This window comes from Falco cherrug, chromosome 3 (genome assembly GCF_023634085.1).
Source record: "Falco cherrug isolate bFalChe1 chromosome 3, bFalChe1.pri, whole genome shotgun sequence".
In the NCBI taxonomy this organism is placed as follows: domain Eukaryota; kingdom Metazoa; phylum Chordata; class Aves; order Falconiformes; family Falconidae; genus Falco; species Falco cherrug.
The window spans coordinates 52,542,710-52,558,641 of NC_073699.1; the positions used below are offsets into that span (position 1 = coordinate 52,542,710).

Consider the following 15,932-nt stretch of genomic DNA (forward strand, 5'->3'; position numbering starts at 1 on the left):
CAGGCGGGCCTGCAGACCAGGACAAATGGCCCCATGGTCCAGTTGGTAGCTGCTAGACCCCTGCCACACTGCTCACCTCTCCCTGCTACTGCCTTCCAGAGGTCCAGAAGGGCTGCACTCTCCCAGCTGTTCCCTGCTTTAGCCAAGTCTCTTACCCACATGCCAGTCAGCCTTCCTGGTCCTTTTGCCTCCTGGTCCTTTGGGTGGTGCAGACCTGCTAAAGATGGTGGGGTATCTGGGGGAAGCTCCTGGAGCTGATGCTGTTGAGCCCCAATGATCAGCATGGTTGTGCTGCTCTGGGGCAGGGAGAGGAGGGCCAAGCACTCTTGTCCACTTTGGCATGTGACAGTAGGGAGGGTGCCTCATTTCCACACCCTCAAATCTGGTGAAGCTGTAACCTTCTGTAAAATCTTGGCATTGGCATGATCAGTAGAGGCTTCTTGGCAGTAAACTAGGTTAAAAAAAATGCCCAGCTGAGAATATCCAGTATGTAGCTAATTCTTAAAAGTGCTGACTGGGTTACCCACAGCATGGCTGGCCATGATGTGTAGGGGATTTTTGCTGTGGTTGCTCTCTCCAGCTCTTCTTTACATGTCTACTCTTGCACAGATTTCTGTGCTCTCACTGCTACCCTGATGACATCAAAGTGGAGAAAGAGGTAAAAGACAAATCAGCTTGTCTCTAACACAGCTGGAGCGTGGGGCATGAGTAGACACAGAGCAAGAGTGATAGGGTTAGAAACCTGAGACAGTGTGTTAGCCCTGTTTAAAAAAGTCAAAATATGGGATTGGGAGAGGTTGAATGGTTTGACCTGTGCTGTGGCAAAGGTAGGAATTTCTCACTGGGAAATTGTGGCTGAATTCTATATTAAGATCATCCCCATGTTCCTGTTCCCCCTTCCTCTTCCTCGTCATCTTACTGGATACATGGCATGTGCAAGTATTAGTCTGCTCCCACCATAGGAATAGGGGTGGAATGTCTGCAGATATATTGGGCAGTATCCTACTTTCTACCTTTGCACAAAGCTCAGGAGACAGCCATTAAGGCAAGACAGGTGTATGCCACATAATTAATCTCCTGTGGTGGACAGGAAACATTACTGGATAACTTCACATAATCATTTCATCACAAACCAGTGTGTTTGCTGACTGGTGAAAATGCATGATGTTCAGTGGCTATAGGCATTTCTGTGTTTTCACATCTTTTTCCTCAGGCAACACAGCAGTTTTTTCTGCTAAGCTAGCTGAAGGTCTGTTTTCCAGAGGGAAAGGCATAGAAGGGAGAAAGAAGCTTAAAAGGTCCAATTCATTAGTCCCTTTTTCTTGATCGGAGATCTGGCTTTTGAAACAATAGTTTTAGGCACATCTGCTCTCTGAAGGCAGGAGGAAAAGAAACACTGACAGATGCATAATATCACAATAAAACATTCTTGCAGTAATAAATACATCTGATTTGGAAAAAGTAGCATATTTTGATAGTTGTTTATATTTAGTTTTATTGGAGTATATGAGTATCCAGTACACACTCACTTCTAAAGCTACTCATGGGGAAAAAAGGGACAGAGGGGAATAAGTGCAATAGAAAAGATACACAAGAGCGATTTCAAAGCATGGACAAATGTATTTTTCTATAAATAAGTGCCACTGCTTTTTACATCTTCACTGATGAAAAAGATTGCTTAACCATTGTTAAAATGTAGAAGCATGTGCTTAAGCACATATTTTAAAAAATAATTTTGTTATTTTAAAATATCATCTGCAATAGTTATAACCATTTTGAAAGTCATTGACACATATATTATTCTTTCAGTAGTTGTTAATTATAAGATTGGTAGCTGCCCAGTGACAGCATACAATTCTTAAGGGATTTTTGCTGAGACAGTTGACAGTGTCTAAGCAATCAGTAACAGCACATCTACATCTGACCCATATTTTGGAATTTGATATAAATCATGTTGCTAATGAGTAGAGCATGAGGCAATAACTATTTCCATTTAAGTCTTGCAATTTACAGAAAAGCCATTTGTCCAGCAGTGTATTTAATGGCAGATATTCCTAGCAGCTAATTTGATAAATGATTGTCTAGCACGTGAAGAGTGGGTTTTCAGCGTTCTCATATTCAGCTGGATGTGGTTCCAACAAGAACAGTTCCACCTCGTAGAGGAAATTAGGTCTATGTAACTGGACTGAGGTGGTAAATAGAAAAATATTCTTGTGTTAAAGTGTAAGTCAGTCAGGTGTCCTCAGCAAGAGGCAGACGAATGACACTTCTGTCTTCTGAAAGAGTATAAAAGAAAGGATCTGTCCCAGCAATTTGTTTAACCCACTGCTTAAGAGAATGTTGTGCTGTTATAAAAACATGGGAGGTGACAATTGTGAGTTATAATAGTACACACCAAGAGAAATACCTAGTCAAGATTTTTAATTGTTCCGAAGTACTCCAGGATAGGAAGCAGTATGCTAAAATGTGCAGTGTCACCTTGGAGGAACCTGACACTGCAAAATTAATTGCAAAAATACTCAAATTTTCCTCTATATGAGGATGCACTTGTTCCTGTGAAGACTGGCAACTTAATAAATAATACTAAATACACTAAGGAAATAGTTCTATTTAAAGTTAGCGTAGTTATTAAAAAAAATCATGGTGAAGCTGTTCAGCTTTCTCCAGATTTAGTCATCTGTAGTAATGGCTTCTGGGGACAGCGGTACACGAAGCTTAACCAGCTATTTAAAGCCTTGAGAATATCTGTGATTTATTTGTCTGGTTAAAGAAATGCGGTGGATATTTATAAGTAAGATTTAGGTTCCTGTGCTTCAGTAGCTGATTTGCATAAAATCACAGAGGAAAAATCTACACGATAAGATAAAGATGCATTTATTTCTTATTTTCTGAACGACCAGGTATGATAAGGAAGCTACAGATAAGTTATAGCCTTTTTAGCATATAGCAGCCTGGACAAATTTTAAGAATCAATAATACTGTCAGTGAGTGTCTATCATAGCTATTAAAAGTGGAGACTAATATAATACATCGTGGAGCTAGTCTCTGAGCGAGGTATTCTTCCAGATAAAAAACTTTGGCTGTCATAGGCAAGCTTTGGAGGTGAGGTTATGTATGTCACATAACATAATTAAAAGAACTAAAATCCTTATCCCCACATCAGGTGTGGCTTGTTCTCTTTCTGTTCAGCTCGCTGGCAGCACATGCAGCTTCCCTTCCTGAAAAGGCACAAGCATACTCGCTGTCCTAAACTACAGACATGAACACTTTCTGTGTTTGTGTATTTCTTTGCTTTTTTGCTCAGGAGGCTTTTCTTTGAGGGCAAGGAAGACAGCACTGTGACTTAAGTAGAAGGAAGAAGTTTGGGAAGTGAAGCAAAATCTTATTTTCCTAGTATATAGAGTTTTTTTAAAAAAATTGAGTAGTTTGAAGTAGCTGGGGTAAGTTAAAATCCAGTATTTCTAATTTCCTTTGTATCCAAGGGCTCTGTATATAACGCAAGTCCCCCAGACCAAGAGGATTTCTGGGTCCTGATGGTTTCTTGTGTAATGCAGACTGCAGATTTGCACTTGCATGGAACTTTATTTCCAGTTCCTTCAGTATTTCAAAATTATATATCCTGAAGCGTTAAAAAAACTTCCCTCATGATAGTTAATCTGGACATATAGGAGTACAGGGCCAGATCTTTAGTTTGTGTAAATCACTGTGACCCTATGGACTTGTGAGGAGTTACACTGATTTATGCTCGCTGGACATCTGTTCTCCTAGTTTTCCTTTCAGAGCAGTGCTTTTAATTTGTTTTTACTCATCGTTTTTTGTAAGGGAAACCTCAGAGGTGTGAGCAAGCGCATTTCTATGTATTTTCTACTTATGAGTGAAATAAACTTAGTATCTTATTCAGTCACTTAAAAATCTGGATTACCAATGAGAAAACCCCTTCAGTTTTATTGCAGAAAAAGATGTGCTCTGCCACAGAAGCTCTGTTATGCTATATATTGTGTGTGTGGTTTTGGCTGTCACATGAATGAGAGTCAAGGAAAGAACATAAAAGTTAAAGTAGGTTCATATGGAGCACAATGCCCTCAATATGTCAGTGGTAGCTTTTTCACTACTGACCCAATAAATACAGAAGTCTTTAATGGCTTCTTACAACCATTCAGTCCAGCTGGCTTTATGATTTGTATACCCTCCTTCTCTGTGCTGGGTTAAGATTTTACTTAGAAATATCCTCTGAGCTTCTTCACACTGTGATCGTTTCCCTGCAGCGTGCAGTCACACTGAAACAAATTCACTGAGCTAATTGTCCTTTATTTATCCTTTGTACGCTGGAAGTTACTTAAAAGTCAGTTCATTTATGCCAGTGTAAAGCTGGATAATACAGTTGTAAGGCTAAGTGCTGTCATGCTAGTTGCATAGTAGGAAGTAAGATGTAATAGGACCCTTTCTGTTCAAGTAGTTTCTTTTCATAGTCCCAGCTCTGCCTTCATTCACGCAAGGGGAGATTTTCATTAACTTCAGTGTGGGGACATGGCGATCTCCACGTTCTTTGTGGTCTCAGTTGTATCTCTGCATAAGCATAAAAGAAAGACAAATAAATAAGGTTTATGACCAGATCTTCAGCTTCTGAAAATCAGTACATCTCTTTCCATTAGTGCTTAAGATAATGAGTCTGGGTTTGAATCTTGTGATTCTGGTGGGATTATTTAAGAGAACATCTAAAGTATGAATTGGTGTGTTTTGTATTCCAAAATTTAATATGCTAAATTAAAATTATTCCACTCTCTTTAGGAAGCGAGGGCCATCCAGTGAGCCAATGCTGAGATAGCCTTGGCATTGACATACATTGTCCAGATGAAAGTGAAAGGTGACATTTTTCTCATAGGAAAGCAAGATACATTGACTTGGGTAACTTGATCCCAATTTCCAGGAGAGTATTAAGATTAAGATCAGGCTAGTCTGATCTTCTGCCTTCCAGAAGTACAGATTTACTACAGGCCACCTGATCAGGAAGAGGAACTCAGTGAGGCCTTTCCAGACAGTTGGAGGTAGCCTCACGATCACAGGCCCTGGTTCTCACTGGAGACTTCAACCACCCTGATACCTGCTGAAAAAACAACACAGCTAGGCACGCATGGTCCAGGAGGTTCCTGCAGAGCATTGGTGCAACTTTTTGACACAGGTGGTAGAGGAGCCACCAAAGCGAGGTGTGCTGCTGGACCTTGTACTGACAAAGCAGGACTGGCTGGGGATGTGAAGGTTGGGGGCAGCCTTGGTGGAATTCAGGATCCTGAATGGAGGAAGCATGGCAATAAGTAGGATTGCAACCCTGGAATTCAGGAGAGCTAACTTTGGCTTCTTCAAGGACCTATTTAGAGGAATTGTATGGGTTAGGGCTCTAGAAGGTAGAGGGGTCCAAGAGAGCTAGCTAACATTCAAGCATCGCTTCCTCCAAGCTCAAGATAGGTGCACCTCTATGAGTAAGAAATCAAACAGAGAGGGCAGAGTACCTGCATGGATGAGCAAGGAGCTTCTGGCAAAACTCGGAAGAAGGAAGTTTACAGAATGTGGAAAAAGGGACAGGCTGCTTGGGAGGAATACAGGAATGTTGTCAGAACATGCAGAGATGCGATGGGGAAGGCTAATATCCATCTGGAATTAAATCTGGTGGGGGGTGTCAAGGACAACAAGAAGGGCTTCTTCAAGTACATCAGTAGAAGAAGGATGACTAGGGAAAATGTGGGTCCACTGCTGAATGAGGTGGGTGCCTTGGTGACGAAGAATACAGAGAAGGTCGAGTTACTGAATGCTTTCTTTGCTTCGGTCTTTATATCAAGGCTACCCCTCAGGAATTCAGACTCTGGAGGCAAAAGAGAAAGTCTGGAGAAAGGAAGGCTATCCCTTGGTTGAAGAGGATGAGGTTAGGGAACACTTAAGCAAACCTGACACCCACAGATCCATGGACCCCCAATGGGATGCACCCCTGAGTGCTGAGGGAGCTGGCAGATGTTACTGCTGAGCAGCTCTCCATCAACTTTGAAAGGTCATGGAGGACAGGAGAGTTACCTGAGGACTCAAGGAAAGCCAATGTCACCCCAGTCTTCAAAAAGGGCAAGAAGGACCCAGGAAACCACAGGCCAGTCAGCCTCACCTCCATCCCTGGAAAGGTCATGGAACAGCACATCCTTGCTGTCATCTCTAAGCATGTGGAGGAAAAGAAAGTTGTCAGGAGTAGTCAACATGGATTTGCCAAGGGTAAATCATGCCTGACCAACCTAACAGCCTTCTGTGATGGAATGGCTGGCTGGGTAGATGAGGGGACAGCAGTGGGTGTTGTCTGCCTTGACCTCAGCAAGGCTTTTGACACTGTCTCCCCTCATAGGTGAACTCAGGCAGTGTGGGTTAGATGGGTGGACAGTGAGGTGGGTTGAGAACTGGCTGAATGGCAGAGCTCAGAGGGCTGTGATCAGCCGCACAGAGTCTAGCTGGAGGCCTGTAGCTGGCGGTGTGCCCCAGGGGTCAGTGCTGGGTCCAGTCCTGTTCAGCTTATTCATCAGTGACCTGGATGAAGGGACAGTGTGCCCTCAGCAAGGTTGCTGATGATACAAAACTGGGAGGAGTGGCTGATACCCCAGGAGGCTGCACGGCCATTCAGCGAGGCCTGGACATGCTGGAGAGCTGGGCAGAGAGGAACCTCATGAAGTAAGTGTGAGGTCCTGCACCTGGGGAGGAACAACCCCACGCACCAGTACAGGCTGGGGGTGACCTGCTGGGAGGCAGCTCTGTGGAGAAGGACCTGGGAGTCCTGGTGGACAGCACGCTGGCCATGAGCCAGCAGTGTGCCCTGGTGGCCAAGAGGGCCAATGGGATCCTGGGGTGCATCAGGAGAAGCGTGGCCAGCAGGTGGAAGGAGGCTGTCCTCCCCCTCTGCTCTACCCTGGTGAGGCCATGTCTGGAGTGCTGTGTCCAGTTCTGGGCTCCCCAGTTCAGGAGAGAAGGGGAACGACTAGAGAGGGATACAAAGATGGTTAGGGTACTGGAGCATCTCCCTTGTGAGGAAAGGCTGAGGGAGCTGGGGCTGTTCAGCCTGGAGAGAAGACTGAGAGGGGGCCTTATCAATGTCTGCAAATATTTTAAGGGTGAGTGTCAAGAGGATGGGGCCAGGCTCTTTTCAGCGGTGCCCAGCGACAGGACAAGGGGCAACAGGCACGAACTGCAGCACAGGCAGCTCCATCTGAGTATGCTCTTTACTTTGTAGTTGGCAGAGCCCTGGCACAGGCTGCCCAGGGAGGCTGTGGAGTCTCCTTCCCTGGACACATTCAAAATGCACCAGGGTGTGACTCTGTGCAACCTGCTCTAGGAGAACCTACCTTAGCAGGGGGTTGCACTAGATGACTTCCAGAGATGCCTTCCAAACCTGACCATTCTGTGATTTGCTACACTGTCAAAATGAATGAATAATGTTCTTCCAGATTTGCACATAATAAACTGCTTGATAAGTATACTTGTCATCTGTGTTCTAGTGTGTCTAAAAAAAGTCCTCAGTCCAATTCTACCTGTCCAGATTATGCTCCAGGAAGAAACATCTCATCAAAGCACCATACATCTTAGCTGATTAATAACTATGGCCAAATGACCAGGGAAATTCCACACAAAGCCAAACTTAATGATGGCAGATGGTTTTGCTGATCATAGTAACATGCAGACCACCCTCAGGAATGCTGTCTTCTGCATGCAGCATACATGGTCTTGAGAATATTCTTTGATGAAAAGTGCTAAGCATATTGCTGTAAGCCAAGGCAACATAGTGATTGCTGCAGATTCTCTATTCAGTGTTCAGGCCTCACAAGATCCTTGCAGTATATTGCCAGCTGTATGCAGCCCCCACAGATGATAGTGAATTCCTCAATGTAGCAGCCAGATTGTCACAGCCTAATCTCATTCATGACTAGCTATTTATGCAAGTGATCACATGGTATCAGGGCTAGTCAAGTGAATGACTATTTATCTACATCTGTAAGGGATTCACAATCTGGCCACATGCTGATTTAAGCATAAAATGCGAAAATAGTTATCTAGAGAACATAAGTTTTCTATTCTTTGATAAAAACTGCAAATGTGCAGAATGCCATGAAGCCTACGATGGCAGCTGGAGCTGGGGGAGGCACAGATGAATCTTCTGCCTGCTCACCAGGATCAGATCCCAGGGCAGTGTTGGGGTGCAGGTGGCTTACACTGTATGGATACGCCCTAGAGGGTGATTTTCTACTGGCGGTGGAGTTGCCCCTCATGTAGCGTAAATAGAACTTGAAGGGTGTCTTTCATATATAAATATAAATCACTGTGGTTCCTGGCAGGGCAACTGGTAACTGAACAGTTATTGCTTGTTTCTGCTACTTCTCATTGGCACTCAGCTGAGAGCAGATTTTATTACTCTGCATTTGTGGCTGCAGACCTGTGAAAGGTCTCTTGCCGCAGATCTGAAGCTTCTTTTCTTTTCTTTTGTTACCTGCAGGTCCAACAGATCTCAGTATGAAGAGGCAGTTAGCAACCAGCTCTGGATCCTCCAGTAGTTCAAGCTCTAGACCCCAGCTGAGTCCAACTGAAATAAATGCAGTGAGGCAGCTTGTGGCAGGGTATCGAGAATCAGCCGCGTTTTTATTGCGTTCTGCAGATGAACTGGAAAACCTTATTTTGCAGCAGAACTGAGTCATGTAACCTTCACACTGGCCTGGTCTTATCTCAGAGTTTCCACTAATGACATTTTGATTTCCCAGAGCACACACTTCAGTTACTGCACAGTCTTTTAGGAGAGTTAATTACCATAATGCCACACTGTTCTTGATCCATAAAGTGATGTGTTAAGGTGCTTCAAGTGAACTTCGACCTCTGGTATTTCCGAGGTACTTTACTGTGTCCAGCCTATTGCTTTTGTTTTAGTGTGTCAGCATAAATATCGAAAAAGTGGCTAGAAATTAACTCGTTCTAACAAGTGGAGGAAACAGAAGATGCTGTGATGGTTTTAAAAAAAATGGTTCAAGATCCAAGTGCAATATTAGTGGAATGTGATACTGACTCATTGGACTTAAAGCTGCAGTATATGGCAAAACGTTGCCAAATGTCCTGTTGCTACAGGGCACAATTACAATTAAAAGGATCTTGTATTTTAAAAAAATGTAATTTTTATAAAAAAACAAAACAAAAGATTTTTGTTTTCATTCAAGATTTTTCATTGTTACTTTGGTAAACTTTTTCACTTGTCCTGAAAATGTTTTGAGGAGGTATTTTAAGTCCCCCCTTCCTCTCTTGAACCCCTGACTGTGCCCTTCTCCCCAACTTCATATTCTTTCTACAACGAGTAACTCTTGATGCTGGATAATTCTTCCCCCATGTACTGTAAATTGTCATGTATGGAATACTTTCCAAAGGAAGCATGCATTTCCTGCATTCATACCATTCTCAGCTCCATTCTGTAATATATTGCAGCTTTATTAGCAATTAATAAAGAGTTGAGGGTTTTTTAAAAAAGACATATCATTGAGAAAAAAAAAAAGATAAAATTGATTTCTTATGGTGAGCTCATCTAACTCCATGATCACTGCTGCTGTCCTATACAAGTCCCTCTAGTTGTGATTGGATGTAGATGATGAATGTTAAGAGGTTGCAAGTGACAATCTGAAAATTTGCACTCTTGTGTGTATTTATTTTTTGTTTCCTTAATTTAAACAAAATTCTTACCGAGGAGGTAATTGACACTTCTGGTATGATTTGTATAATTCCCAGGCCTAGCTAAAACCTGTACAAAACTGTAAATGGATGCAGCTGCAACTATAATAAAACACTTCTCTCCCCTTCCCCACTCTTCCCAACCCCTCTATTTCTTATTTTATAATATTGATTACACATTAATGGTGTTTTCTTTGTGCACTACAGCAGGCTTATTTTTAAGTATATAGAAAAAAAGTACTTTAGTTTATGCTTACTGTACTATCTGTTCTGTTGTTTAGCTTTTGTTGAATAACAAGTTTCTTGTGCATTCCTAAATTTGCCTTATTTCATGTACAAAATTTTATGTAATTCTGTTTTTGACAATGAGTTTAAGGCATCAGTGATATTTTATATCTACTTGTTACATATAGTTTTCCAAGTAATGACTGTGATTGTGACCAAGTAATGTGCACTTTTTCTTGTAACTGTGGACATTGCTATGCTTTTTTTTCTCTAGTGTTTCTAGAATTACTGTTGCTTACAATTATGTAAAAGAAAAAGAACTTTTGTGATACTGTTGGTGAATATTAATGTGAAAAAGCCTATGAAATATGAGTATTTTGGAGGTACATAGATACACAAACATCTCTAAGTTGTGGACTGATGTTCACATATTTAAATGAGAATTCAAAACCTGAGGGCTGGAATCATTTCCTCTGTTTTGTTTGGGTTAATAAACAGATTTCTGTGTTTAAATACATGATTGTGAAACATTATAACATTTACATTTACATAGCATTTAAAGCTATAAATCTTACTGTCTTTAAACAGGAAAAAGGGCCTTCCAGTCCAATTCATGCAGACACCCAAACCTAATTTCTCAAAATTATCAAGTAAATCCAGTAGGCCAATCTAGCTGGAGCTTTGTATTAATGAAGCATTTCCTCAATAAGAGCAGAAGTGGGTGGTCCATAAATCATGAGATCCGATTCACTAGCATGTTATAATTTTAAGTTGGCTGGAGGCTACACCATTTTGCCACTTTATTTTTAAAAATCTATTGGATGTCTTTTTAAAGTCACTTATTCCTGGATATGAGAATATCTTTGCAAATCCTTACTAGCTGCTACCCATCACTTGAGAGGTGCATTTGCTCCTAACATCTTCTCACCATGCTTCTGAAACCCTATGGCTTGTCTCTACCACAGGTGTGTGGTTGCCTCAGCATTTGTCTCACCAGGCATTCAAAAGCCTTAGAAATCAAGTGCCTTTTTCCTCTCTTCCACTTTCAAGTGTCTACAGCACCTTCTGTCTGTGCATGCCAAGAGGGGATGAAGCAGGTACCTTGTGCCAGGTCACTACCTTGGCCTCATCAGAAGAAGAAGTCTGGCATACATCTTCCACAGAGAAGTAGTGACAACTATGCCTACATTTCAAAGTTTCCTTAGTCCTGTTGTCCAGGACACTGTGCTACAAAGTGCCAGCTAAGCAGCAACCAGCAGTTTGTCCAAGAGGCTGTTTGCCAGCCGGGAATCTTCTCGGCTGGGCAGCCTCGCTGCTTTTCAAGCTGTCTTGCTAAATGCAGGTAAGGTCAGGAGGCTAGAGGATGAGGCGGTAAGAGATTAACTTCTGTGTTCTACCTTCTGACTCCTCTTTTCTCTCCCTCAATTGCTTCTTCTCTTGAAAGAGAAGTAGGGAAGTTGGGGTTCACCATATGACCTTCAAGGCCTATGGCTGATCTCCCCTTTTCCCTGCTCCCCCCCCCAGCCTACTTTGATAGTTGTCCAAGTATATCTCCTACAGCACACACAACCTGTTCTTCTGGCTACCTTCTCTGAAATATTTAGGGCCATCTTCAACTGTAGGAGCGATTAACATCCCTCTCTAAAGGCTCAGACCGGTACTCCGCTTTCAGTCCTCAAATGGTTTGTCTGTGCCAAATTTCAGGAGGCTGATGGGGTTTTTACTCTATAGCTGTTTCCACCTCTTAAGTACTGGGTTTATTCATCTCTTCTTTGCAACAGCCATCGATTCAACTACAGTTTTAACTTCCTCTGCTTCTAAGAGGGTACTGAAATTTGGACCCATCCTGTGAAGGAGGGATCATAAATCTCGGTCCACTTCTATGTGAGAAAATCTACATCCAAGCACTGCAATTAAATTTGCACTCTTGGATCTAATGTATGTCCCAGAGCCACCTACTCTCTGCTGGCTTTGAACCTCCTAGAGGAGTAAAGGTGCAGGTGGAGAAGATACTACTCCAGCTATAGACCGAGTCAAGTATCCAGAAATAACTTCAGCGTTATTTCTTTCTCTTTTCCCTATCTTCCGTAATCAATGGCGTGTCACCTCAGCTGTTAGGATTTATTTTTTTTTTAATATTGCTGTTAGGATAAGGCCAGTCCCTTCCAGCTTGGGCATTCGCCTGAGTATGGCTGCTTGAGGCTGCCTTCAGAAAAGCATTATCCTTATATCTAATATCTTTATTAACTAGTACTTCAAGTTAATGGATGCCTCACTACAGAACCCTATCAGTGCAGACTGGCAGGTGCTGGTCTTGAGACAGCCTCATGTCTTCCCAACTGTTCTGGAGTTTCCTTGGAAGTGGTCCTGTAAGACCTTCAGTTTTCATGGGGTTTCTGGAAAGGGAGGGATGGTGGGAGAGTATCATGTAATGTCCCTAAATTCCCATGCAGAATTAAGTACCAAACATTATCATGGTCTCAGTGGGTTGAGTCTCTTTAGGCTTACTTCCACACTGGGAAGATGTCATTTACCCATTCTTCTCTCCTCTCTCCCTGATTTCCAGGGTAGTTTTCATTGGTAGGAGAAGCAACTGTGGGTAATATCTATAGATGCAACCTCACATTGTGGGAGTGGACAAGCTGACCAGCTTAGCAACTAACCAGATTTGTTTACTGCTTTTGATATCAGCTGGGAAACTGGACTCAGAACACATGAAAAGAGATCTGGAGCCTAAAGTTTCTATCCAGATTGGCACCTTGCTGCCTGCCACCAGAGAACACCAACATATCAGCCATGATGAGTATCAAAAGCTACAGAAAGACAATGCATAAGTAAGCAAGAATTTGTCAATTCAAAAGCTGCCCATCCTGTGTGGAGAATGAGTTTTCTGGATGAGGAAAAGCAGATGAATATGTACATGAACATAACTATAAAACTAATTGGAAAACAGAGTCAACCTGAAGGGACTGGATGTTCCTGCTGCAATGACCCGAGTCCCTGCTGAATACAGTTTAAATGGAGGTAAGTTTTGTTGGTAAAACTCCATTAAATAAGGAACAATTTCATTTCTGTCCAGTTCCTAGCACTGTGTTAAAAAAATCCCATAAATTTTTTAAAACCTCTCTGAATTTCTCTTTGAGTGGCTTGTGAGGCATTCATAAGGAAGCTGTGTTTTTCTATATAAAGAAAAGCTGATCTTAGTAGATCATGGAGTCAGGATGATCTAGCCCTAACTCCAACCACTATTGAAAAAGTTACCAGCACATGAAAAAGAATTGTAAAATAAAGGCAGAAATCAAGCAATGCCACACAGATAGTTGCAAGAGTAAGCATGTAAGAATCTAAAATGGCTGTACTGGACAAGACTGTTCACAGCCATCTATTCTGTTGCTGGTAATAAATAAAACAGATAAAGATGTAGCAGATAGAGCAGACCAGAAGGACAGAACAAGCATATAGCAATGCTCTCTAAATAGACATCCATGGTCTACGACAGTTTGAGGCTGCAGTGGGTTGCCCCTGGCTGGCAACTAACCCCACGCCGTCACTCGCTCACTCCCCACAGCAGCACAGAGGGAGAATCGGAAGGCAAAAGCGAGGGGGGAAAAGTGGGTCAAGTTTAATAAATGAAGACTGATAAAAGAAAAAGCGATGCGAAGGCAATCAGTCACCACCTCCCACCAGCAGACTGATGCCCAGCCGGTCCCCGAGCAATGGCTACTTTGGACACACACCCCACCCCAACTGCCCCCCATGTTTTTTTGCCAAGAATGACATCGTATGGTACGGTATGTCATAAAAAAAGAGCAGGCACAAAAGGCAAATGAGTAGCTTGAGGCCATGCCATCTGTGAATGCCCAAGCCAGGTGTGCTGACTCCTTTCCAGTGTCATGCCCCAGTAAAGCACACTCCAGATGTGCCAAGTGCAGCACGTAAAGTCCAAAATTCAGATTCTATTTTTCTGCTAAGCTGTCCTCTGGACTGGATCAAATGTTGAGGAAGAGCTTGTAGAAATGTTTTTTTCACTCTAACCCAAATAACCTGCTTAAATCTCTTTTTCACCACTGAAAAAAAGAGCACAAAGGAGCTGGAAAGGCTGTAAAATTAATAACTGCTTTATGAATAGAAACTTTAATTTGTGCCACCTAATTCAGTTAATTTCTCCAAGTGTGGAGTAAGATATTTTATGCAAAGTTTTTTTGTTCCCATTTCTAATAATGCCTGGAAACACAATGGGAAAGAGTTCTAATTATTGTGACTATAAATTTAAAATTTGTTTTGTAAGTACACCTTTGCCATAGTATGCCAACTATAGAATTACAGTGTAAGGAGAGCTGGGAGAGGGATCTGGGCTACCAATTGCACGTAGATAGGATTGTCCTCTTTTTCCCTGAGAGTCTAGGCAACCGTCAACTCAGGAGGGGGGGTTGATCACAGTAGCTAATTAGAAGAAACAGTGTTGCTGAATTTTCAAGGTTTTCTAGTAAATAATTTTAATTTGGGTTTCTCCTAATGCTCCCCTGGAAACGTAAATCAGATAATTTTTCCCACAAGGCTGCTGTTTTGTTATTGTACGGTTGCTAATCAGTTCTTAGTGCCGGTTTGTTTTTTATACTCAGTCACAACACAGTGAAGCACTCATAGGAGGAAAAGCACTGAGAAAACCTGGAAAAATAGAAAGGATAACTATTATTAATTTTTCAAGCATGTCTGTTTAACTATTTTAAATTATTTTTATTTGTGCTTGCAAACCCAGAGTGCCTTAGCAACACAAGCTTGACCTATTTATTTCCTCTCATATTCTGTTGCAGGGAGGGAAGGATTTGCTATGTGGAGGAATAGCTTCTAGCTGAAAAAAGCTTTTACTGCCCTAGCCAGCAGACAGCCTTAACCAGCATCCATTTGCTGCCCCTGATATTTGAAAATTAAAAGCTACAAGGCATGCTTAACTTGCAAATCTGTTCTCTAATAATTAGAAGCACAGACTAAATAATTTTAATGTCTTTGTCCAGTGTTTTTTTTTCTTTTCAATGCAAACATTAAATTATAAAGAAAAACAAAAAATAAAATTGCATTTTTAATATAAATCTTTAACATCCACCATACAGTTGAGGTCCACATTGAGAAGACTTTAATAGTCTCAGTGCAAAAGTAAAAAATCATACAATTGCTCTTTTGTACATAATTGTTATTAGTGTTTGTTTGTAGTATATGGATTCCAGATTTCTTCTGCTGTGCAGGGAAATCTCCACAGTAGAAATCCACACTCTTCTTTGGACTAGGTTGTCAAAGAAGGCAGCACACCCTGTCTATTCTCCCTGCCAAGTTCTTTGTCACTCTGTTACCTTACAAACATCACTGATGAAGGGCTTGGGATCACACTCAGTTAAAAAACTACCACATGGTTAATGAGTAAGGTTTGGTGGTTTAAACACCAAATAATTTAGAACCTGGTAGAATCTGCACGGGACGGTTTGGGTTGGAGGGGAACTTCAAAGATTATCTAGTCCCACCCTTCTCCCATGAGCTTTCACTAAATCAGGCTGCTCAAAGCCCCATCCAGTGCTGACCTTGAACACTTCCAGGGATGAAGCATCCACAGCTTCTTGGGGTAACCTGTTCCAGTGTCTCACCGACTGCATTGTAAAAAATCTCTTCCTTATATCTTGTCTAAATTTACCCTCTTTTGGTTTAAAACCATTGTCCCTTGTCCTGTCACTACAGACCTTGGTAAAAAGCCGCTATCTTCCTTACATATTGAAAGGCTGCATTAAAGTTTCCCCAGAGCCTCCTCCAGGCTGAACAACTCCAACTCTCTCAGCCTGTCTTCATAGGAGAGGTGTTCTATCCCTCTGATCATTTTTGTGGCCCTCCTCTGGACCCGCTCCAACAGGTCTGACTTTCCTGAGGACTTTGCTGAGGACTCCAGAGCTGGACGCAGCACTCCAGGTGGGGTCTCATGAGAGCAAAGGGGAAGAATC

The 15,932-nt window shown here is 42.1% G+C and overlaps 1 protein-coding gene across 4 annotated transcripts in view; it reads left to right on the top strand.

The window, feature by feature from the left end:
* The window catches only part of NOL4 (nucleolar protein 4), a 201,388-nt gene extending 190,927 nt beyond the window's left edge, over positions 1-10,461 (top strand). For all 4 annotated transcript variants that reach the window (XM_055705990.1, XM_055705992.1, XM_055705991.1 and 1 more), the window contains one exon: positions 8,513-10,461. In XM_055705990.1, coding sequence (XP_055561965.1) covers positions 8,513-8,706 — 194 coding nt within the window. In that variant the 3' untranslated portion in view covers positions 8,707-10,461. The remainder of the gene's footprint in view (positions 1-8,512) is intronic.
* Positions 10,462-15,932: the final 5,471 nt, after the last annotated feature.